General features: G+C 41.0%; 3 protein-coding genes across 3 annotated transcripts; all 3 read right to left on the minus strand.

The window, feature by feature from the left end:
* Positions 1 to 996: 996 nt before the first annotated feature.
* On the minus strand, positions 997 to 14589 carry LOC139641192 (zinc finger MYND domain-containing protein 15-like). Its single transcript, XM_071515479.1, has 10 exons — positions 13375 to 14589; positions 12816 to 12974; positions 11989 to 12084; positions 10249 to 10365; positions 8908 to 8996; positions 8014 to 8115; positions 4482 to 4611; positions 4113 to 4171; positions 2668 to 2828; positions 997 to 2000 (listed from the first exon to the last, which is right to left on the minus strand). The coding sequence occupies exons 1-10, from the start codon at positions 13421 to 13423 to the stop codon at positions 1817 to 1819; spliced, it is 1146 nt and encodes a 381-aa protein (XP_071371580.1). The 5' UTR covers positions 13424 to 14589; the 3' UTR covers positions 997 to 1816.
* Positions 14590 to 15857: 1268 nt separating this feature from the next.
* On the minus strand, positions 15858 to 19483 carry LOC139641153 (zinc finger MYND domain-containing protein 15-like). Its single transcript, XM_071515423.1, has 4 exons — positions 19402 to 19483; positions 18729 to 18997; positions 17884 to 18118; positions 15858 to 16092 (listed from the first exon to the last, which is right to left on the minus strand). Exons 2-4 carry the CDS (start codon positions 18973 to 18975, stop codon positions 15858 to 15860), a joined length of 717 nt encoding a protein of 238 aa, XP_071371524.1. The 5' UTR covers positions 18976 to 18997; positions 19402 to 19483.
* Positions 19484 to 21622: 2139 nt separating this feature from the next.
* On the minus strand, positions 21623 to 24433 carry LOC139641202 (uncharacterized). Its single transcript, XM_071515491.1, has 5 exons — positions 24380 to 24433; positions 23841 to 23935; positions 23695 to 23745; positions 22920 to 23108; positions 21623 to 22353 (listed from the first exon to the last, which is right to left on the minus strand). Exons 2-5 carry the CDS (start codon positions 23896 to 23898, stop codon positions 21902 to 21904), a joined length of 750 nt encoding a protein of 249 aa, XP_071371592.1. The 5' UTR covers positions 23899 to 23935; positions 24380 to 24433; the 3' UTR covers positions 21623 to 21901.
* Positions 24434 to 24979: the final 546 nt, after the last annotated feature.

Consider the following 24979-nt stretch of genomic DNA (forward strand, 5'->3'; position numbering starts at 1 on the left):
CATTGCTTACAATGCTGCATGAGCTACAACATACCTTGTTAATTATTGATTGACAAGCAGACAGGTTTTAATGGATCTGGAACTATGCCAGTTATTATGGGACATAATAACATGGACAGGATGAACATGATAGTCTATGGCAGGGGTTCTCAAATGGTTTCATGATGTCACAGATCTCCAAATAGACCCACATTAGGATCCCCATTTGATCAGATTTAGTCCCATGGATCCATCTGGGAAGATTTTAGTTGTTGTTTAATATAGAACTGTCTACACTGTATGTGGGGAGATAATAATAGTGAGAGTGAAACCTAGGATTATAATAGTCATTCTCAATTGGGATCATTTCTAGTCAGTTGCATTGTAGTGAAATTAAACTAGGCTATTCCATATTTTGCTGGGGGCCCTCTGGAACTCCACAAGACCACTGGAACCCCCTCAAGGACCTCTGGAACCCCCTCAAGGACCACTGAAACCCTCTCAAGGAGCTCTGGAACCCTCTCAAGGACCTCTGGAACCCCCTCAAGGACCACTGGAACCCCCTGTAGGACCACTGGAACCCTCTCAAGGACCTCTGGAACCCCCTCAAGGACCACTGGAACCCCCTGTAGGACCACTGGAACCCCCTCAAGGACCTCTGGAACCCCCTCAAGGACCACTGAAACCCTCTCAAGGAGCTCTGGAACCCTCTCAAGGACCACTGGAACCCCCTCAAGGACCACTGGAACCCCCTCTAGGACCCCTGGAACCCTCTCGTGGACCTGTGGAACCCTTCACATATCTCTGGACCACGCAAGAGGTTCACAAGGGGCCCAGGTGCACGAATTTGCTATGTCCCCCCCCTCCAACCTTTTTTTTGTGTTGTGTTTTTTTTTCCTTTTTATATTGCTTTTATACAACAGTTCTATAAACAAAGCTATTTATCAAGTAATGGTAATTTGAGACGACAGATTATGATGTTTACCTTTTATTTGTCTCCACCAACAAAAACAGTTCTCAGGATTGCAACACATAAACTGTATTAGAACAGTAAAGTGAAGTGATACATATAGTAAAACGTCCCAGTGTTATTATACCATATATCAGCGCTCATAGAATGCCTCCCGTCCAATCAAATTACTTGCCCGGAACTAACTGTTGTATAAAAGTGACAAGAGAGAGTATGCCAAGTCTATGAGAATAATGACACTTAATCTTACAATTTTAGTAAAGAATCATGCTTTTTTCTTTTTTCTTGATGGGAATGATGGGAAATTAGGCAGAGGTGAACTAAAGTGTTGTGGTTTTGTTAGTAAGTTACATTTACTCAGTGAAATATTGCAATTCAGTTGGATGATTGAAACCTTATGTTGATGCAATGACAAAAAAAAACATGTCCATGATACATAGCTTGAGATTGCAAGATAGTAAAGACGCTTTATACACTACACTTGTCAGTAATTCACATATGAATGCCAAAGGGGGCTATTTTGTACCCCTGGGTGTCCCCGGACCTCGCTTTGAGAACCTACGGCAGCTGCAGTCTTTTCAGTGTTTGCTCTCTCTGAAGGGCTTTGACGTAATAAGATGGTGTTTGGCTGTGAGAAGCCTGGCCTTTTCTTTGAAGTGCGGGGGTCATAAGTTCGCCCTCGAGCGGTAAGAGTCTGCACCAGATGAACGCCTGTCTCAGTCACTTGACTGCTCATGCTTCGTCATGTGGAGCTCCGCAGGAAAACGTCGAGTTGAAATGTTTTATGTCCTACTTACCACACAAACAGGATGAATTCTGAGAGTTTTTTAATGAAAAAAAAAAAAAAAAGACTATTGGTTTATACGATCATCTGCGTTTGCGGGGCAGATTGCGGGCAGCCGCTTTCCTCTCTTTGCGGGTCAGTTTGGGCGGCTCCGGGGAGGGGCTGGCTGGCTTTATGGGCAAAGGGTCGGGGATATTGGCTGCAGCCGGGCGCTGGAAGTTTACTGCGGGCTTGTACATGAGGTGGAAGATGAAGCCATTGGAATACCTGGGAAGAGACAAAGACAGACGTAGAGAGAGAGAGAGAGAGGGAGAGAGCAGCATAGAATAAGATGGTAAAAAAATGTTCTTACAGTAATTCATAACTGATGACTATAGTGTTGCATCCTGCAGCAACATGCAGCTAAGATCGTCCTCTGGCAGCGGTTGTGCTCTAGCGCTGCCAAAACACGTCATCCAAGATATAAAAAGGGAGCACAGGAATTTTTCCACGTGACGAATCTCATCATATCTCATATCATGTAGGAGGAGCGTCATTGCTGCATGATTCTAATTCGACCTGTAGTGTCAATGACAGGCAGGGTTCACTGTATATCTACATCGGGCCCCCAAATAGGATGAATAACCAAATTGTGTTTCTAATTAATCAGTGTTAAAGGAAAACTTACAGGAGATATTTTGTGATGAAGTGTTGTAATTTACTTTTCCTGAAAAAAATTCTCATAATGGCAGAATAGATGGAGGGAGCGAGTAAACTTGTTAAACTAGTAAACTTGCTACCTACCTCTTCACGTCATTGTGGGACATAAACTTCAGCCGGAGAAAAATATGGAAAAGCAAGACTAGTAACTGGCGACACTTCTCCGTAGGTACAGTTAGCTTATTGCAGCTTTATCGCTTATTGCAGCTTTAAGCCTGCAGTTCAACATCCTCACCATGGCAGCCTGTTGTCTCCTCCACTGATGCGCAGGGGGCAGTGGAAGGGGTTGATGACGGGCGAGGAGACGGTGCCCCCGGTGGCCTGGTTCATCACCTGCTGGCTGCACTCGCAGCTGAGCTCGCTGAGCTCACAGAAGTAGGCCGGCACCTTCAGAGACTGACATAGTAGACACAAAGGAGGCTGGGTTAGTCAGTTAGGGTTCAGTGGTGCCAATACTGTCCTATTCAAGTCAGATCAGGGGCCGGATTCACCAATGTGTTCTCAAGATAGATCTTAAGAAATGACATGAGAGGAAAATTTAGGAAGTTCTTAAGAAGGCTCTTAAGTGCAATTCCTCAATATTTTCTTAGTAACAGTCTCATTTCTTACGAATTTCTTTAATTTTCCTACTTAAGAACTTCTCAAAATAGGGCCTGAATTAATTCTGGTTAATAAACTTTAGTCTTACTGCCATTGAGGCTAGGAGACAAGGCTAGGAGACAAGGCTAGGAGGCTAGGAGGCAACCCAAAGTGTTTCCATCTACAAAACAATTGGGGAAAAACCTATTTAGGGCAACTAGAGGAAAGATTTAAACATTGGTTGCTGTTGGTAACTGTAAAATTTGCAGCTTATTTTCAACAGACATGAGACAGAGGCCTACCTGGCCCTACACCAAATAAAGCTTTACAATAAATGTTCATCTTAATGTTAGGTGTAGGGGAACCTATGAAGACTTTGAACTATAACCTACTTGTCTAAAATGTGTTTAAATATATGATATTAGAGGCTTACCTTTTCACTGTAGGAGTTTTAAGACAGGTGAAGGGCTGTCTTAAAGTTAAGAAAAAAAATCAAGAACAAATTTGAGGAATTTCATTTCAAGAATACCATTTATTCGTAATTTTTTTCTTAGGAAGAAACATAAGAAGAAAGTTAAGAAAATATATAAGAACTGTTTTTGAGAATATGATTTTTTCCCCTATTTTTTTCCTTAGGACTAAAGTTAAGAAAAAAATGGCACTTGAGAAGAGGGTTTTGTGAATCCGGCCCCTGGTCCAGTCAGTGTCATCCACCTCTGATATGATGCAGTCTGATTGATTACATGTTTATTGTAGAATTCATCAATACAACAGAATTGATTCTAATGAGACCCTTTGATCAGATTTGACACATGTTTGCATGAATATGTTTGTTTTATTTTCTTGTTTTCATCAGTGAGGGACTATGGATCAGATTTTAATGCAGCTTGGTGGAATGATGCATCTCACCCCTGTGTTCCTCCATTTTCAAAATGACACTGGTACAATTACTGTGTGAATCATAGGATGTATAAGGCATGTGACTCATGTGACGTGTCAGCAGTCTTAAGGCTGGTGGTAAAACTGAGTGTGCTCCTGGGAGAGGAAGTGTGTGTGTGTGTGTGTGTGTGTGTGTGTGTGTGTGTTTTAAGTGTTTATCACCTGGAGTCTGGGGAGAGTGCTGAGCCAAGATTCATGAAGTGGAATAGCGGGCTTGAAACCTGTGAATGAAGGCACACACACACACACACACACACACATATACACACATACACTCTCTCAGTGCTGCAGAGATCATAAAGCACTAGTTCACAGACAAAGGCCATCTGTTAAAGGGAGGGGAACTCTACTCTACTATAGCCAGGCTACAATACCTACTTAGAAAGTCTAGATCACATCTTCCTCAGAAGAAACACACACACACTAACACACACACACAAAAAAACCTGTCTGTACCGCATGCATAGAACCCATGAACACACACACACACACACACACACACAGAGAAAAAGTCTCAAAGATGACACTCACCGATCACCAGGTCGGGCTTGGGTCCTTGCAGCATGTGGTAGGCCCTGTGGTAACATTTGACGGTGATGCCTTTCTTGCTAGCCTTCTCATTTGGCGTCAGGCTGAGGTCGACCAGGCTCACGCTGCCGTTCTGACAGAGGAGAGCCAGGGTCAGTCTGCTGGAAACCACTGCCTGTCTCTGACTGTCTTACTGGTTACATGATAGTGGATTATGTCACGTAACACACCCTCTGTTGGTGGTTCTCAGCTCTCGGGCAACAGTGGCTGTGAACAACTGATTAAACATACAGTAGATCTACAACATCTAGTAGTAGTAAACATGTGGCTAGAACTCGTATGTTACCATTAGCATCGGTTGCTTTACAGACTAAAATTCAAATCATGCTAGCCAGAGAAAAAAAAAAGATTCTTGGAAGGAGCTTTTCCGACAGCTTTTCCATGGCTAATCCTGTCCTTTTCCTTAACCTGACACTAAACTAAACCTCCACTGCTTTCTACAGTATCTCCATTACAGCAGAGGCAGTCCATCCTAAGGGAAGGGTGGTGAAGATAGTTAAGATTTTCCTTAAAGTCTGAGTTAAGGTTTCCTTAAAATAAAATCGGTTGCACAAAACACCCTTAAGTCTTCTCCTTAAGGTTTCCTTAAAATGTTCACTTAAGTATTTAAGGTTTTCTCCTTATCTTGGTCTTATACTTAAGGAGTCCCTTAAAGTTAGTTAAACCGTCGCACAAAAGACCTTAGCAACCAAAGTAAGGAAAAAAACGTAAGGTACCTCTGACTCTATCTTAAATGCAACATGGCTGAGTTTATGGCGATAAATGAAGAAAATTAACGCTTTTTTGGCCAGAACAGACAAATTTTTTTTGGACCTCTTGGATGAACCTCTTCACCAGACTTCTTGAATTAATTTTCGTTGCAATTTCCTCCCACATTCGTTGTTTTCTGTTTGCTGTTATTTGCGGATCAAATTTACGTTTTAGTATGTGCTTTCTTTTATTGTATTCCTCCAGAAGTATAATCTTTTCCTCTGACCAATTTGGTATTCTTGTCTTCTTTTCTTCTGACAATTTTTTTACTATCTATAGGCCAACTTTGTGAGATGATAACAGGTGAGGTGGTCACAGGTATCACAAGCGCAAGTGCAAGCAAACAAACAGTCTCCATGGAAACTGTAGAATTTTACCGCTGTAAAATCTCTTTCAATGTAGTAAATGCCTCAACTTTTTCCTTAACTAAGGAAACCTTTTAAGGGATTCTGTGCAACGCCCTTAAGTGAGTCCCTCAGCGAAGGAGAAATTAAGCCTAAAGTGTCATACTTAAAGGGTAACTTCGGTATTTTTCAACCTGGACCCTATTTTCCCAACTGCGGGTGTCTAAGAAACTAATGGGGACAACAATTTTTGAAATTGGTCCAGTATTGAGCGAGATCGCTTCAGCCGGCAGCCGCGAAACAGGCTGCAATGTAATCCGACGGGGCAAATGCGCACCGTCAATGTACGTCCACTAAAGTGCTTGTTTTTGCCACTGACTGGCTCAGATTGTTATTATAAGTGTCTGACACAATATGGAAAGGACCCTATACAGAAATGAAACGTACTTCCTTACCTTTAGCTTGATCCCGTCTGTGTGTAACCAAGTCTCGCCCAAGTCCCGCGAGAGCTTAGTTGTTGCAGGAAGTCACCTGTGGAAACGTGAGTGAGAGTTGGAGAGAGGACTGCCACCGGGAGGAGTTTGTTGTGTTGGAGTACAGAGATCGTAGCTTAGCGTTATCTAAAAGATCTAAATATTAATAATAAAAAACAACAATGGTTCGTGTTTGCGTCATTGTGCCAACAAAATGTCGCGCAACACTTCGCGCAGCTTTCACAGACTGCCTTTGTTGGATAGTGACACGCTGAAGGTGTGGCTAGTTGTGCTACAAATGGATGCCAACACTCCTGTCCATACGCTGTGCCTTGCAGACCATCGGGTCTGCAGTGACAATTTTGACTGGGATGACTACTGCCAGCCAAAGAGGAGACAAAATCCTATCCCAAAGCACTTTTTCCTAAAGAAAAATGCTGTCCCAAGAGTGGAGAGACCTGCTGCAGACAGAGTGGAGGTAATGTTATTAGCTAAAGTTATTGTGTTGTCCTGGCATCAGTACACACGGCAAAAACAATCACTAAACTAGAAAGGCACTCGGAGAGCGCAGACCTCCGCTAAGGTTCATGCTATTATTGTTTGTTCGTGAGTCGGATCCAGATCCGCTCCAAAATTTAATGGGTTCTTCCTTGGCCCATGCTACACCCTTCCACCAAGTTTCATGAAAATCGGGCCAGCATTTTTTCCGTAATCCTGCTGACAGACAAACAAACAAACGGCACCGAAAACATAACCTCCTTGGCGGAGCTAGCCAGTAGTATGTGTAAAATAGCCTATCAACTGAGTCATGATTGATTATAAAATATGTATATAGATTCATTTCCCCTTTTCAGCAGTTGACATTCATAATAATACAATAAGTGATATCAACAAGCTGAAATTATCTGTGTAATATTGTTGCCAAAGTGTGTGCGTGGTGTAAAAATGTCATATTTATGCTTATCTATTATACGACCTATACGACCACTTTTATGCCTACATTTGTATATCCTATACATTAGCAGATATCATAGAGATACTTACTGGCAATGAATGATGATGGTAGCTCTTCAATGAGTAGGAGCTCTTCATCCGTATACTCTGGCTCAAATAAATACGGGCCGCCATCGAATTCAAAGGCCTCTTCCACGTTGTCGAAATCAGGTAAATATTCAGCCATGACTTAGAAAATCTTTTAGATAACACTGAGCTACGATCTCTGTACTCCAACACAACAAACTCCTCCCGGTGGCAGTCCTCTCTCCAACTCTCACTCACGTTTCCACAGGTGACTTCCTGCAACAACTAAGCTCTCGCGGGACTTGGGCGAGACTTGGTTACACACAGACGGGATCAAGCTAAAGGTAAGGAAGTACGTTTCATTTCTGTATAGGGTCCTTTCCATATTGTGTCAGACACTTATAATAACAATCTGAGCCAGTCAGTGGCAAAAACAAGCACTTTTAGTGGACGTACATTGACGGTGCGCATTTGCCCCGTCGGATTACATTGCAGCCTGTTTCGCGGCTGCCGGCTGAAGCGATCTCGCTCAATACTGGACCAATTTCAAAAATTGTTGTCCCCATTAGTTTCTTAGACACCCGCAGTTGGGAAAATAGGGTCCAGGTTGAAAAATACCGAAGTTACCCTTTAAGGAGAAAACTTAAAGTGTTTTGTGCAACCGGCCCCTGGTGTTTAGTGCATGGATGTGGGTCTCCTAAAAGCGTCCTAGCACCACCTGACTTGGGCCATGGATTTACAGTGGAACAAAGATGACCTTAGCGATGATCTGCTTGCGGGAAACTAGACCCAAGATGACAGGGTCGAAAACCAGTGGTTCTTAAACTTTCCCCCTCATTACCACTAAAAGCAAGAGGATGTGGTCTGAGGACGATGACCCAGACCCACCTTCATCAGCATGAAGAGCTGCTGCCCGTCGCTCCAGGAGGGGAGACCCTCGCCGATGAAGACCAGTTCAAAGGTCACATGTGGCAGCAGCACCGACAGTTCCTATTGGAGGAGACAAGCAGGGGGGTTTAGACTGAAACAGGATGCGGGGGTCGGCGTGGTTATCTCTCTGTTTACGTCCATGCAGACCACTGGTAACAGATAAAGGCTACACAGGAAGAAGGCACACACACACACACACACACACACACACACCATTTTGTGATAATCACGGAAACAGTGGAGCCACCTAAACCCATTTTACCCATCTTTATATTTGCAGAATAGTTTATCACCTTTTAGTCTCACATAAATCTGCATGAAGTAAATTCCAGGTACACATCATACTAAGTAGTATCAAACGAGATATATAACTGCAAGTTAGATGAAGATAGGGTCTTTTAAAGGCTGCATTCATGCTTTTCTGACAATATAATGATATAATGATATAATGATATGATTTTTGCTCAGAGGAATGGTTGTTTGCCTTAAGATGATCACTGACTGCTGGTCATAGTTTACTCTCCTCTTTATTTATCACTATATCACTGATGATAATCATATTATGGCTTCCTTGAGAGGACTTTTGGACCTCAGTGGAGCCACAAACTCACTTTCTCTCTTGTTCTTACTATACTATCACGATCGCTAATGCTCTGTCCACCGGCACGTATGACCCAGAGCTGAATGTAACAAGTTCACGCCCATTCTCTGGGGGTTGGCGATAAGCATTCTGGGAAATGTAGTAAATCAAAAACTGTAGTAGAAGTAGAGGAGGCAGGTTGAGGGGAAACTCAACCGAACGAGGGTGGATTGTCCCTTTAATGTCTTGGCTCACGCACGCTGTGGTCTTACCCAGAAGGTCAGCAGAGTGTGGAACTCCCTGTGCGACTCGACGATGTGGATCTTCAGCGACTGTTTCTTCAGGATATTCAGCTCTGGGACTGAGGAAAGAGACACACACATACACATGTGTACAAATGTACATAAAAGCAGGGATGTAATGGAGCGTAAACCCACCAAAACACAGTTAACCTGATAAATATTTGTTAAGGATACTGCGTATAACAGCACTGAAACAAGAAACTGGCTCCAAAAAACACGTCCCCTGATAGACAAATGGAGAGACACGGCTCAACAAATATATCACATGGAGTACTTAACTTATAAAATGAGGGGGAACCTGAAACTATTTGAAAAAAGATGGTCTAAGTGGTCAAGTTATTATCATATGGTAAAAGAACAATGAGTTGAAGCTACTGGATTGTGGTTCTCCATATTAGGGCTGACAGTCACTTAGGGGAGCACTACATGTACCTTAATTTGAGTAAGGCCTTGCATTCTCTTTTTTTAATTTATATATATATATATATATATATATGTCTTTATCTTAGCTTTCTGTTGTTGAGGAAGGCGGGAAATTTTGATATAATAAAAACTTATGGATTTATGGAATACAGCAGGCAGATTTTCAAATATGAAATAGGACCAAAGATGTTTTTCTATAAATTCAAAATTACTAGGCCTATAACATACTGTAATAATTTAAACCTGTACTGTAAATATTGCCATTATTTATCTTTTTTCTAATTTATTGTCATATTGATTGATTGTTATTATGATGTATCACTGGGTGACACACCTACACATGTAATTTATGTAATGACATACAAAAAAATCATCAGTCATCACTACATAGGCTATATAACAAGGTAAGATGTACAAAATGATATGACAATAAAAAAGTATTTAAAAAAACACAGTTAACCCACCTTTATAGCCATATAGACATAAACCATTGTGTGTTCAATTCATCGTAGTAATCTCTTTTATGATCATGTTAAATCAAATCAAAGTTTATTGGTCATTTGCACAGTAACAGCACAGCATGAAGCAGTCCTCAGCTGGCTCTTATTATACTTTCCCTAACCCTACACCAATCCTAACTTTAACCCTCACTGGTACATACCTAACCTTAAAGTGATAATCCTCAAGATCCTGTTTGTCTTTTTTTTTTCTGCTCATGCTAATTACTCAGTTCTTCTGTTTATTCCAAGCAAACCGCAAACAGCAAATGTAAAAGCTTTCAAGAACTGGCAATCACTATTGTGTCATAGCAATCAGTGACCGAGAGTAGGACAACCGGCCATTTATTTATATGGAAACACACACACACACACACACACACACACTCACAATGTTTGGGCACCAGTGAGGTGATGATGTAGTAGACGGACAGAGCGGAGCTGAGGAGAGGAGCTACTGGAGAAGACAGACTGAGGCCTCTCCACTCGAAGTACTGAAGCCACGACACTGAGGAGGAAACATTATCGTACACACCGGCGGGGAAATTCACTCTCCTGCGTTCACACTGCGAGCGACGCGATCGACGAGTCAGCAGAATTCCATTTCATTTCCTATAGAACTGAGCGACCGGGGAAGCTCGGTTAACAACAGCCAATCAGATTTGCATGAGTCCTTCTTTCCCTACCGATGTGATTTAATTTCATGCACAATAGACAATAAAACGAGACGAGAAGCTGCTTCCAGCCATACAAAGCTTCCCTTCCCGGCTCTCTCTCACTTTTATCTGAAAGACTACAGGAATAGACGTGTCAAAAACGATGCTTGAAGAACGGCTGCATCCATTGTTGGGCTCGACGCTAAACTCTGAAGTCATGTCACTGAGTTTCTTTGTGTTTATTTTCAATTCATGCTATAATTAGAACTTGCTAGCTGATGCCAAGATGATGTAACTATATGAAAGGCAACACCAAAGCAGTGAGAATATATTGAAATGTATTAATGATGAAAAGCTCAACATTTGTGTGTTCAGAGAATCTGTGTTTAGTATAAGGAGCAATGGGCTGATGATATATGGACTAAACCAAAATTACGTATATTTAGGATGATAAAATATGACTATGGTACTGAGAATTATGTTGTATATAATTTATCAAAAAAGCTAAGAGCCTTATGTGCCCAGCTGAGATCTGGTATTTTACCACTTATGGTTGAAACTGGACGGTTTGTCAGTCTGGAAGAAGAAAAGCGGATTTGTTCAATGTGCTCTTTGACTGATATAGAGAATGAGTTTCACTTTGTTTTCTATTGCCCTTTTTACTGGGAACTGCGCAATACTTTGTTTAGTAAGATAAAAACAGATATTGATTTTGTAAATATGGATGATGCACAAAGATTGAGTTGGCTGTTCGCTTATGAAACATTTAGATTAGCTAGATACCTGGAGAAAGCCTGGGAGATGAGAAAAAAAGCTTTTTATCAAGATAAACTGTAAGTAAGTTTGTAGCAGTTCTTTTCAGTGTATTGTTCATTCGAAACCTATCATTTCAAATATGTTATTTGAAAGAATATAGTAGTACTTTATAATGTGGTAATTTATTATAATTTTTTTTTGCTCTTATATGTATCACCAGAAGATGTATGTTTTGTAAAATGGTGGTGTCCTGTAATCCCATGTGGGATGATGGGCCAGATGTTTGGCATGACACAGAAATAAAAATAAACTAACTAACTAACTTACTAACTAACTAACTAACATACACAGCTTGTTTCTTGGTCATCTATTACATAGATGCAATTGTCAGAATAGAGCGACACATCAACCAATTTGCTCGCAGTGTGAATGCAGGGTAAGAGTGAATACAGTTTAAAAAGTAGACAACACACACCACAATGCATAAAACAAGCTCATATAGTAGACACGCCATACAGCAAAGACCTAATCACATAAAGCCTAGATCCTCTTAAAGCGAGAAAGAGATGATGGTGGATTTTTTGTTGTTGTATACTTTCAAATCCTTGCTCATTTCTCCAAAGTTGCCTACAAGTGAAAAAAAAACATAAAGTCTCCTACTATAACAGTGAGAGTTTCAGGCGACATTAACCCCCACCCCTCTGCTGTGATGTACTTACCCAGCGGTTTGTTGGGGCCGGGGGGGCGGAGGGTGGCTGAACCGCACAGCAATATGGCCGCCTCCTGCTTCAGAGGCCCGTAGGCGTCTCTGTGACCTGGACAACCACATGCCAGATGCCACATGCTCACATATGTCTTGGATACATGCGAGACGCACATTTTGCACATCCTGTATATCGAGGGCTTGGAGCCAGAGGGGCGTAAGTGCGATCAATTGAAAGGTCTCAGTGAGATCTTTTCACTGCCAAAAGGACACAACTGAAATCATGACCCATAAGTTTTAATTAAACAAAAACTGAAAGCCGTAACAGTAAAAGTAGGGTTTTGTTTGCTGCCAAAAGGGCGTATCTGCACTTAGGTTCCTGCATAGGTTCCCCTACACCTAACATTAAGATGAACATTTATTGTAAAGCTTTATTTGGTGTAGTCTGTCTCATGTTTATTGAAAATAAGCTAGCAAATTTTACAGTTACCAACAGCAACCAATGTTTAAATCTTTGCTCTAGTTGCTCTAAATAGGTTTTTCCCCAATTGTTTTGTAGATGGAAGCACTTTGGGTTGCCTCCTAGCCTTGTCTCCTAGCCTCCTAGCCTTGCCTCCTAGCCTCAATGGCAGTAAGCCTAAAGTTTATTAACCAGAATTAATTCAGGCCCTATTTTGAGAAGTTCTTAAGTAAGAAAATTAAATATATTCCTAAGAAATGAGACTGTTACTAAGAAAATATTGAGGAATTGCACTTAAGACCTTCTTAAGAACTTAATCCGGCCCCTGAACTAGAGCAGCTTTCATTTGAAAAACAGCGTAAACTTTATCGGACCGCACCGACCTGCGCGCCAGTGGGAGCTGGGGTCTCTGGGCTGCTCCGCGGCGAGGGGGAGCTTGAATCGGGCGGGGCGCACCAGCAGACTCCAGCGGGACCAGTAGCCGCCGACCAGCTTGTTCTTAAGCAGGAAGTCTTCCGAACCAAACTCCTCCGACGTCACCTCTGGGAAAAAAAAGGGAGGGAGACAAATCCAGAGAAATGAGAGGAAGACAAAGGAAACGTGAAAGAATTATTGTAATAATTTAACAAACCCTTGTAATTGCCGGTTAATGTAGTAATTCATTACATGACCAGGAAATAAATATTTCCTTATCAGTTTGAAGATGTTATTGCATTATCCGGCAGCTATTACTTAATCATTTACTACATGCACACTACTAAGCCTCTGTGTGTCTTTTGACTCTTTCCTTTGAAGAAGAAGGAATGTTAGTTTATTGTCCAATTTAATTTCTAATGGCATCTACACTAAGTTCAACTTTGATAATGGGAATTTTGAGGATTTCTCTGTTATTGCACAGCACTGGAGACAGTAGGGGCCTGTACTCATCAGTGCGCCCCCTACCTGCAGCATAGCTGAATGGCAGGTCCATCAGTTGGGCCTCACGGTCCATGTAAATGGCCAGCTTGGCACACCAATACTCGTGGCTGGCATCTGTTGGGCACCTGGATCTGTCTGCATGGAGACACTGGTCCGAACAGTATAGGACCGCCTTGCACCGGGAGCTGCGGAGAGATAAAAGGGGCGAGAGACACGGGCAGAGAGAGAGAGAGAGAGAGAGAGAGAGAGAGAGAGAGAGAGAGGGAGCGAGAGACGGAAGGTACAGCACCGAAGCGAAGCAGAGTTTTGTCCACAGCACAGAAGGCCGAAAAGGGGTTAATGGAACAAAGCGTGTGTTGAAAAAGAGAAGTGTGTGGAAATCATTGACCTTTAGTACATACAGGCCCTGTCGTACTTAACCGCTGAAATGCATGTGGTTCCTCAAACTCTAAAGTTTCTACAGCTTAAGTTCCTGAAACGATTCATCGTGTCAAATCGGCCAATCTGCTGTCTCATCCAGCTGTTAAGCCAGAACACATTGTCTGGAATCCTGTGTCGTAAATGATGGTATCCCAGAACCACCCAACTGTATGAAATTATGGATTATATTTAGCACCTAGTCAGTCACTGACATATTTAATAATATTACCTTCAATTCACACTGAAATGAAAAATACCTTTTTCGCCTTTTTAGCTCATTCAAACTATTGAAACTACTGATATCCCATTGATTTCCCATTGGTTTACACTTCTGAATGATCCCTTTTGAATGACACCTTCCCACCAGCACATGAACGCCTTCAAACTTGCAAAAGTTAAAACAGTTATCTCTCGCTACTTCTTGGGACCACCAAAGCGCAAAGTTGCCTAGTGCAACTTTAACATGCCATAGTGACAGCTGATAACAGTTTGGTAAGGCCTAGGGCCAGTTGCATAAAGCTAGTTTAAGACTAGTCTAATCCTACTGGTCTTAGATTCTCAGGTTGGACTAGGCTAATTAAGACTGTCTGTTACTTAAATATTACAACTGACTTATTTTGAGGTAGGAAAGTTAGCCACCTTCCCCCTGGCTAATCTTGAGTTAAGAACTTTGTTGTTATGGCAATGAGTCGACCTAACTGTCAGTGGGAAGTTTAAATACTGAAGCTGTTTCATAAAAGACGGCAAATCTCAGTTTTTTGGAAAGACCTGAAGAAGAGAGAGGGAGTCTTTAGAGACAGAAACAACACATTAGAGATCTACAACAATCAAGACGTTGTAGGAACAGGTAAATATGAATGTCTATAGCAAATTTGACTTAAGGTCAAGACTAGGTCTATCTTTATGCAACTGGCCCCTGGTTAGATGCCTCAGAAACCACCTTACACCACAGTAAACAGAAGCCTTGCAGCCACATTCGAGTTGTTAGGGTTGGCAAAGATCCCTGAGGGGGTTTCTGCAGGGAAAATGAAGCGAATACTCTTGACCTGGAGTTCCCCTCCGGTGGAAAACTCCTTCGCCATCTGTTTCTGCAGGGCTGCTGAGCTCAGCTGATCTGAAGCCTCTTCAGCGGTTGGAAGTCGCAGCTCGTGTTAGGACCGCGTCCAAGACGGGCAAGCCCCGACTGAAACCGCTGACGGTATAAAAAACTGGTTGGAAGCCCTCTAGGCCAAGAATTGTGGAACTGAGAGCGCCGAGCTCCATTTGCCCACAGCATACTTTTCGTGTTTTCACCAACACCCGTGTAAATGCCCCCGGCGTCAATTAAGCGTGGTAAGGTGTGGCGCTCTTAACCCGGGCAAGTCCAAATTTGATCTTGTAGCTTTTATCATTATAATAGAAAGCAAAGATTACACAGAAATCCCCAGAAATTAAAGGAATAGTTCACCCAAAAATGAAAATTCTGTCATCATCTCCTCCCCCTCATGCCAGTTGAAACTCAGGTGAAGTTTGTCCATATAACACACAGGGAGGCTGCAGCACAACTCCATAGCAGCCTTCTCCAAAACAACTGAAGTCAGTGGGGACCAGTTCTTCAGAGTTCCAAAAAGACCTACAGTATATTTACACCATCATTTAGTGCAAATCTCAACTACAGCTGATTGATTTGCAACAAATCATGGTGTATAGGTCTTTCTATTCACAGTGTGATTGTTTGGCTGTTTTTGTTTTGGAGCTCTAAAGAACAGGTCCCCATTGACTTCAGTTGTTTTGGAGAAGGCTGCTACCAAGTTATGCTGCAGCCTCCCTGTGTGTTATATGGACTAACAAATTTCACCTGTGTTTCATTTGGCATGAGGGTGAGGAGATGATGACAGAATTTTAATTTTTGGGTGAACTATTCCTTTAATTTGGAAGCCATATCTAAAAAAAAAATCACATTAGCGAGCATCAGGACCAAAGTTCCCGCTAATCTAATAGTTTTGGTGCTAAACTGTACAAGATGCATCCATCGCCATCTCCCTTTCTCTCTTGCCTTTCTTTACCACTCCTCTCCATCACCTCCTCCTCCATCTCTCCATCTTGCCTTACCATGGTTTCAGCTGACTGGGGAAGGAGCGTTTCTTACAGACGTGACAGTAGCGCGTCGGGGGCCAGCGGATGCCGAAGGCTGGCTGTCCTTTCTGGTTCTCCGCCTCCTCCTCCTCGTCCTCCTCCTCCTCCTCCTCCAGATCCAGGGGGTCCCAGCCTCCCAGGGCCCGGGGCCACAGCTTCACGTCCAGGATGTCCTTCTTCTGTTCGACCGTGTGCCAGTGCAGCAGCCTGCAGGAACGGAGGCAATGAAGCAGTCACGAATTACATTTACTCTCGCTAGCGTGACTCAGTAGCTTTTGTTGTGTACTTGTACTTTTTTTTTGTGTGTTTTCTTTGGTGATTTTAGCAAAGTCGATCAAACGTTCACAGTCAATACAAAAGATAAGAACTGATTTCACATTTCACTTCACATGAAATAGTATGAGCATAAATAAATATACAGTATAGCAAGTAAAAACTATACTAAAACCACGACTATGTAAAACTAGATAAAAGCAAACAAAAACAAGGGATAGGTCAATAAAGCAAGGCACAAAAAAAAATAAAAAATAAAAATAAATAGTCCACCATCATCAAACAATGTATCATGTCATGTCCATAACCACCTTCATCTACATACAATTGCTTTATACTATATTATAAATGTAAACTTAATAAGTCATAATTAGCTCATCATGTCCTTTGCATGGGACATTTTTGTATTTTTGAAAGTAACTAAGTAACAAATTTTACACAGAGTACATTTTGAATAAGCTACTTTTTACATTTACTAGAGTCAATTTTTACACCAATAATTTTACTACCACTGAAGTACAATTTCAGCATTGTAGCTAGGGTTGCAAAGGGGTGGAAAATTTCCGGTAAATTTCCGGAAAGTTTCCGGTAAATTTCCATGGGAAGTTAAGCTGGGGAATTTTGGAAATATTCCAAATTGGAAACTTTCCATGGGAATTATGGGAATTAATGGGAATTAATGGGAATTTATGGGAATTAACTGGGAATTGAGGGTAATTTAATGGAAAGGTATCAGGAAAGGTATAATTTACCAAGCATAAATATTTGTTTTGTTATAAGCAGACATCCATCCAAAAAAAAAAAAAATTAAAACAGATTTATTTGTAAGTAGAACTTTATCAAGTGTTAAATATTTTATTGAACAATCAATTCTTTCATTGAAGAACAAAAACATGAATGTTGAGTTAAATATTAGTCATCCCCCCGACCCAACCCATTCAAAAATTAACAAAAATGCACAGGAATGCACAGTGCATGTAGGCATGTAGGGGGCGTGGTCTCAACAGCCCTGCAGTAAGCAGTGTGCTATGTGTGCATGTGATTGAGGAATAGCATAGATATTCAACTGTACTTGCATGATATCTGGTTGTTTTAGTCAGGATTATGCTGAAATATATTTTCCCCAACTATATTTAAGTTCCCTATTAAGAGCATACCTTCAATTTAGTAAATTCCTGGTTTATTCCCGTTTATTCCCATAAATTCCTGTTAATTCCCATAAATTCCCGTTAATTCCCATGGAAAGTTTCCAACTTTGAAAATTCCCGGAATTTTGCAACCCTAATTGTAGCAGCCCTTCTACTTGAGTGAGATATTTTGGTTCTCTTTCCACCCCTGGGTGCATTGTAGCTCCACCCTATAAACGCCTCAAACTCTGACAAAGCCAGCGAGCGCCAAACTGTGTTTTTTTTTTTGTACTTAGGGAGGAAAAAGTAAGAATAACAACAACAACACAGAGAAAGGAAAAGGAAAACAACCAGAAGGTAGTCTATCCTGTAGCTTTAAATAGGATTTTCATGCCAAAAAACTATTAAAAAACATAGAAGTATTCACTGATCCAAATGTCTCATTAGAATCAGTTCAGGTTAAGAGCTTCCCATAGACAACCAGTGTAGCATTGATCAATTCCACAATAAATATGTGATCAATCAGGCTGCCTCATATCAGAGGTGGACCACACTGACTGGACCAGAACTGATTTTTAATAAAAGACCAATATCTCACCTGTGCAGGATCCTGTCAATGACCCTCAGTCCTCGGGGCCGGCGGGGCGTCCCGCCGCTCATCGGGGCCTCGGCGCACCGCTGCAGCAGCGCCGCGGTCTTGCAGAGGGTCCTCAGCGCCTCGCCGCCGTCCACCTCGGCCAGGGAGGAGGACCAGCCTCGGTTCAGCACGTCGAAACCGAGGGGGAGGCCCGATGCGTCGGAAACCATCAGGATGCTCTGTCCGTCGTTTCTCCCTGCAGACGGGTAGAGGAAGGCAAGAGGCGAACGGGAGACAGACCCCAAAGAAAAATCACTGTTATATCCCTGTGATATTCTTAAAGGAACTTATAGTGTTTCTGTGGTATTCAATAGTGATTTTATAGAGCTGTATGGTATTTTATCTCCTATGGTATCACTATAATATTCCGAAAGTAACTTAAAGTGTTTCTATGGTACTCAGTAGTGAGCTTATTGACCTTATTGTGCTTTATGCTATCTTATCTCCTATCACTATAATATTCCTATAATATTTTATAATACATACAGTATATCAGGACTTATAGTGTGTCAGTGGTACTCAATAGTAGGTTTATAGTGACATTGTCTTTTTTTTTTTTTTTTTACTACAGTATTTTCTATGGTGGAATATTTTTTACCTATAGTAGCTGTAGAAGTTTGGTGGCGATTTTGCCATTTGTATGGTATCCTTATTTATGTAGTAGTGTAATTTATTTATCATTTTATTTATTTTAATTGTAATCTATTATTATTGTTATTACTATAATTCTTTCTCATAAGGAACCTTGAAGAGGAATAGAAAGGGGATGAAGACTTTCACCACAACATCATATCCTCCACACTCACTCAGCTCAGACGGGTCTATCCCGGCCTTCTTCAGCCTGGAGGCGGCCGCCGGCGGAGGGGCGGTGCAGTCCAGGCGGTGCAGTATCCAGTAGGGGGAGCTGTCCTCGGGGTATTTATGAAGGGAATAAAACGACAAATCCCGCTGCTGGTCCTGGACCCTCTGTGTGGTCTGGAAGGAGCGGTACCACTGAGCCATGGTCTCAGAGAACTCAATCAACGGGTCCCGGTAACCGGACACCAGCTCCATCTGATCCAAATGTACTAATAGCCTAGAAAATAAATGGATATTAAAATTGATATCATGAGGCTGTGAGAAGGAATAGTGAAAGATAAATGCCCTAACTTGTACCTTTTTGGATGAAGTAACGCTAACGTTAAGCTAGGCTAAATTCAGTTCGCTAATATCAACCTTATGTAAATTATATGAAAATAGGGTATTTTAAAGAATAAAACACATAAATTAATACTTTTTCTGAAAATATAATTGATTTTATTTGTACCGGCTGCTGTTTTCCTTCTAACACTCACCGACTGGAGGTCATATTAGCATAAGTTACCCACCTTTTTATTTATCGTTAGCTAACGTTAGCTAACTAAAGCTACATTCCTATATGAGGAACTTCAGTTTTGCCTTGCTATTCTTAATATTTCGCATCATTAAATCACGGTTTACCTTGTGATGAACCTTTATGTTGGGCTTCAACAGGGCTGGCGGAGTTTGTTGATGTGGAAAGTGAAGCTAAAGTCAATGAAGCGATTAATATGATTCAAAAGAAACGCAGAATGATGCCAGAGACGTGTTGTTTTCCAAAAGTGTGTGCGTCATTGACAGCGGGGGGTTTCTTCTGTATTCTGAGGATGCAGAAAGGAATTTATTTCCCAGTACAGAGATGAATAATCTAAAGTAATGTTGCCTTCAAGTGCTGTCGGAAAAAACGTAATTTCGACTTGAACGCGCATGAATGACCCAGCAAAGTGGTTCATAGGATGCGAAAGTAATACTTTTTATGAAACCCAGCTGCTCCGATGTGACATGACAGTCATATCAATAACTGATGGTAAAAATGATGTGCATTATTATGTAATTGGTTGGTATTGTATGGAAATAAGTAGTATTGCTTTATGTTTCTATTTTCACTCTTTGTGTAACCTACATTTTCTCTTAATTCTGGCACTGCAGCACCAGGTAGCTCTGTGGCACTTGGTTTCTAAAATAAAACATCAGCCACCAAAACACTACTGTTGTTAGCGAGTCTCCGACCAAAAGCTTCTTGAATGTATGACAAGTTGTATTTACGACTTTAGAGCTCATAAGTATGAGCTTAAGAGGAGCACTTGAAGGCAGCACAACTCTCATCAACGCTACCTCCTACCACCTTTTTCTCCTCTGGACTGTGTTCCTCATCATGACTGTTGTTTAGTGCATTTCCACTAGGTGGTGCTGCAGTTCTTTTAAACTAAATGTGAATGATCATGGGATAAAAGCCTGTTTGTTAGAGATTTAGACATTAACAGACAATTCTCCAGTGTGTGTGTATGTGTGTGTGTTTGTGTGGACACTGTTTGCAAGATGCCAGTGTTGTCCTGTTTCCCAATTTTCTCAGTCAACTCTTACCAAGACAAAGTGATGAGAAAATCTTTTATTCCTCTCTGACACAAGGTGTTGTCTACAGGAAACTCAAGTACATTGCCCCACACAGTGTACAACAGATGTCTTATGAATGGATGAATAACAGCAATATTAACACTATATAGGACAATGTGCAAGTAGACAAAAGTCTCTATTTGTGGTCATTTGGCAGTATTTCTCAGCAGTTACTTTCTCATCAAAAGCTGATCTGATGCTTTGCCATATAATTATAATAAACTTTTTATATCGCACTTGTCTAAAAGCAGAGTTCATAACATGCTGGAATGTATATAATAATAGTAGAATATATATGGAGGTGATAAAAATAGCTACAAATAAAATACATAGAAAAGCACAAGATTCAAACACATTGAAAGTGGGCAAAATCAACAATTATGTAATAAAATAAAAAAAAATAAAGAATTAAGGAATGAAAGAAAGCACAGACAGCTGCAACAAAAACAGGCTCATTATGGTAAAATGCACTATACTGAAATATAAACTGCACAATATTATATAGCACATAGGTGTCTGCATCTCTACAGCTCTCCAATGTTATGTTCTGCATGCATTTATATATATAAAAAAAAAGAATAGAGCATTGAGTTCATTACATTATTCACACAAGGTCAGACATGATATATTGCAATAAACATCAATTTGTTTATTATGATGAAACAGGTAAAAGTACCCTCTCACCCCCCCATCCCCCCCACCCCACACACACACACACACACACACACACACACACACACACACACACACACACACACATCCGGAGCGTGAGTTTAGAAAGCCGGAAATCTCAGAACTTGGCCAAGTGATCGTTGAGTCATTGGTACTGAGCAACAACCACGAAACCCATTGCAGGAATATTATGGTACTCTGGGGAAATAAATCTGTATTACTGCCCCTTTAACAGTTAAAAGTTAAAATCTTTACTTTTCATTCTGAAGTATAAATATTTCGGTAACACTTTACAATAAGGGTCACTAAGTTAAGAGTTAGTTAATGCTTAATAAACATTAACTAACCCTTAATTAACAGTTAACCATTGTGTAATTTACTAATGGTGTTCATGTTAACTAAGGTATTAATTTATACATTATTTAATAGTTTATAAAGATGACTATTAAATAATGTATAAATAATACCTTAGTTAACATGAACACCATTAGTAAATGATTACCAGACACATTAGTTAACTGTTAATTAAGGGTTTAATGCTTATTAAGCATTAACTAACCCTTAACTTAGTGACCCTTATTGTAAAGTGTTACCAATGTCTCTTTGAGGATACTCAGCCAAAAGAAGACGCTGTTCACAGTGGTTGGGATCTGAAAGGTTTGTCGTTTTAACGTGTCACATTACGAGAAACAATGTTGTAGTTTGGAGTCGCTGAATTCTCTGGGAACAACTCGAATTAGGCTGACTGATGAGGCACAGCCACACTGTTCACATTACCTAGTCAAGCACTTCATGAAAATAATACTATAGACTGTAGATTCAGGTTGGAACATCAAATTCATCCCCAGCGTCCCCCTTACACCAGTACAAACAAATTGTAAGGCACTCCAAAGATTTCACAGAAGTGAATAAACAGCAGAGCATCAGGAGGCCGACCCCTGCCAGACCCGTAGACCAGCGTGATGCACCAGAAGGCAAACAGGTACAGAGTACGGTCACAGTAAGCACGGTCGCGCCGCTCTCCCATCGTCTCCTTGTTTGCGTTGCTGAGGGCCAAAGCTTGAATCAGGTTGGTTAAAGTCTGGTTGTCGTCCTTGATCCGGGTCCGGTTCCGGTGGCTGAGATTCGGAAGGGTTTGGTTCCGGTTCTGATTCTGGTTCTCCAAGGTGAAGTTGGACCGGTTGTCGCGTTCGGAGAAATCGCGAGTGTAGTTGCTTTGCGTGACGTTGCTTTGCGTGACGTTGCGTTCTGGGTCAGTGGTGGTCTTGTCATAGTTGGGTGGATATATGGAATAGACGTGGTAACTACCTGAGGACGGAAAAGAGACGAACTGAAATCAGTGAATGCATTTACAGTCAGTGAAGTTTGGGAGTTATCGACCCTCTGCCAAACAATATCAAAGCAATATCTAAGCTAAAAAAAAAAAACCCTCCATGAGTTAAGATGAAATTTGAGTGATGCCTGTGGGTCAACCAAATTTCATGGAATCGATTTGGGTTTGACAGATATTTTTAAACTGAAGCTAGCGATATTTTGTGATCGATATTCAGTATCTTTAAATTTGACAATCTTCATGTAGGCCTAAAACAATTAGGCTAGAAGTATTTTGTGTTCCCCCCCAGAGTTTAATTCTTGTCAGGGTGGGAAAGCCTCTCAAACTACATTTAGAGCATCATGGGACACTGAAACTCTCCACTGAAACCCAGGATAAGAGGAAGAAGTGGAAGGGAAAGAAGAATGAGTTGAGCACTTCCCATATACAGCCAAGTAAAAACGAAATATTTAATCAATCAAACTGCATCATATCCATCATATCAGAGGTGGATGACATCTGATGTAAAAGGCCAATATCGGCCCCATGTATCATCGCTTACCGAAGAGGAACCAGATGAAGAAGAACAGGCCCAGGCACGAGTTACAGACGATGAAGACCGAGCCGCGCTGCTCCGGTGCGCTCAAACCCAAGCCATTAGGGACCATCAGCAGCAGGGCCGCAACCCCTGATACCAGCACGTATACTGGGATGATCGGTGCCACTGGACACTCCTTCAAGTACACTGCACCTAATTTACAGAGCTGTGTTAAGCTTAGGATGGACATTTTGTAGAACCGATAACAATGTTTCTTGCAAATGTTAAAATGGTTGCAAATGGAAGTAGCTATTTCAGCCTGGTGTCATTTCATCCCATTGAATTCATGGAGTCATTCCTATGTTCCCAGGGTCCTATGTTCCCCAGATTTATATGGCACATAATGGGAACATGACAAAGGGTCCTATGTTTCCAGGGTCCTATCTTCCCCAGTTCTACATATGTGCTCTCCCAGGGTCCTATGTTCCCAAGGTCCTATGTTACCAGGGTCCTATGTTCCCCAGCTCTATATAGCACATAATGGGAACCTGAAAAAGATGTTCCCCAGCTCTGTATTTGCTTAATATGGTTAGTTAGGGTTAGGGTTAAACATAGGAACCTGGGAACATAGGACCCTGGGAGAGCACATATGTAGAACTGGGGAACATAGGACCCTTTGTCATGTTCCCATTATGTGCCATATAAATCTGGGGAACATAGGACCCTGGGAACATACGCTCCCAAATTCATTCATTTCTCCATGAGACATGAAGAAACGTTAATTAATGTCCTTACTTACCTATGGTGATTTGGGCAATTGGAAAAGCAGCCGCAAGGAGAATGGTGCAGCCTACACAAGGAAGAGATACAGAGAAAGTTTTCACTAAAAATTTTAAATGAATGTATGTATCCAATTGTTACTATTTGTTGCTTGATTTCTCTTACCAAATACGAAAAAGGTAGTGCAAAAACAGGCACACACGTCTTGGAAATTCATTCCCATTTTGACACAGACAACAGGCTGCTGTCACAGTGATGCTCTAAAAGAGAGAAGGGGAAGTTCCATTACCACACTGGTGAAGTAGATAGACTGACACCGTTGGAACTGTACATTTCCATTGTTATGAAAGCTATGGAAGCCCATAGCGGTCAAACAGAAAACTAAACAAGCAGGTGTACCTAATAAAGTGGCCTGTGAGTGTAATATGTCATATTTATAAGATTCTATCTCATAATTATGAGATGCTAAGTCATAATATTGAGAAAAAAAAAATCTCACTTGATGATGAGAAAACGAAAAAATAAAATGTGCCAGATTTTTTTAACATGTGGTGGAAACAGGCTTCCATAGTTTACTGACATAATTATTTGTATGTCATAAGTAAAAGAAACACTGTTAAAAAAACAAAAACAATATATATATATATATATAAACAAGCAATATATATATATATATATCAGGTTTTAAGAGTCAAATGACTTACCTTGTTGACTGTCTTTTGGTTCTGTTGAACAGACTGAAGTGTCGGTTGAGTTTCTCTGCTTGGTTTGTTGGCCAACCTGACATGTCTCAACTTTTCAATGTGACATTTAAGACAATCATTACAACACTTTAGTAGTGATGATGTCAGCTAGGATTTTCATCCATTGAGTCAATATTACAGCAATACTACTGCTGGCACTACTACTGCTACTACTATTAACCTACTACTTATAGTTGCCAGATTTACATCTTGGTAAAAACAGATATTGTGTGTGTGTACGTTCATGCGCGTGCACATGAGCAGATATATATATATATATATATACAGTGTATAGAGCTCGAGCCTGGGTAACCTATATGTAATTCAGTTTCATCAGTATCATTCAGCAAGAATATATATATATTTTTTAAACATTTATTTATTGACTTTTCTCAGACACAGAGCAGTTTACAGGAGAAAACACAGAATTGAAGTATTGAGGTATCAAGGTTATAAAAAACAAATAAGATCAAGTAATAATCCCACAAGACCAGTCCCCCCACCCCTACCTCCAGACAAGGGCCATAGCAAACCAATGGTGTCAGAAAGAAAAAAAAAAAA

The sequence above is a fragment of the Centroberyx affinis genome, unplaced genomic scaffold (genome assembly GCF_046629955.1).
Source record: "Centroberyx affinis isolate AG114_WGS23_722 - 3 ecotype Tasmania unplaced genomic scaffold, CSIRO-AGI_Caff_v1 ptg000028l_1, whole genome shotgun sequence".
NCBI classification, from domain to species: Eukaryota; Metazoa; Chordata; class Actinopteri; order Beryciformes; family Berycidae; genus Centroberyx; species Centroberyx affinis.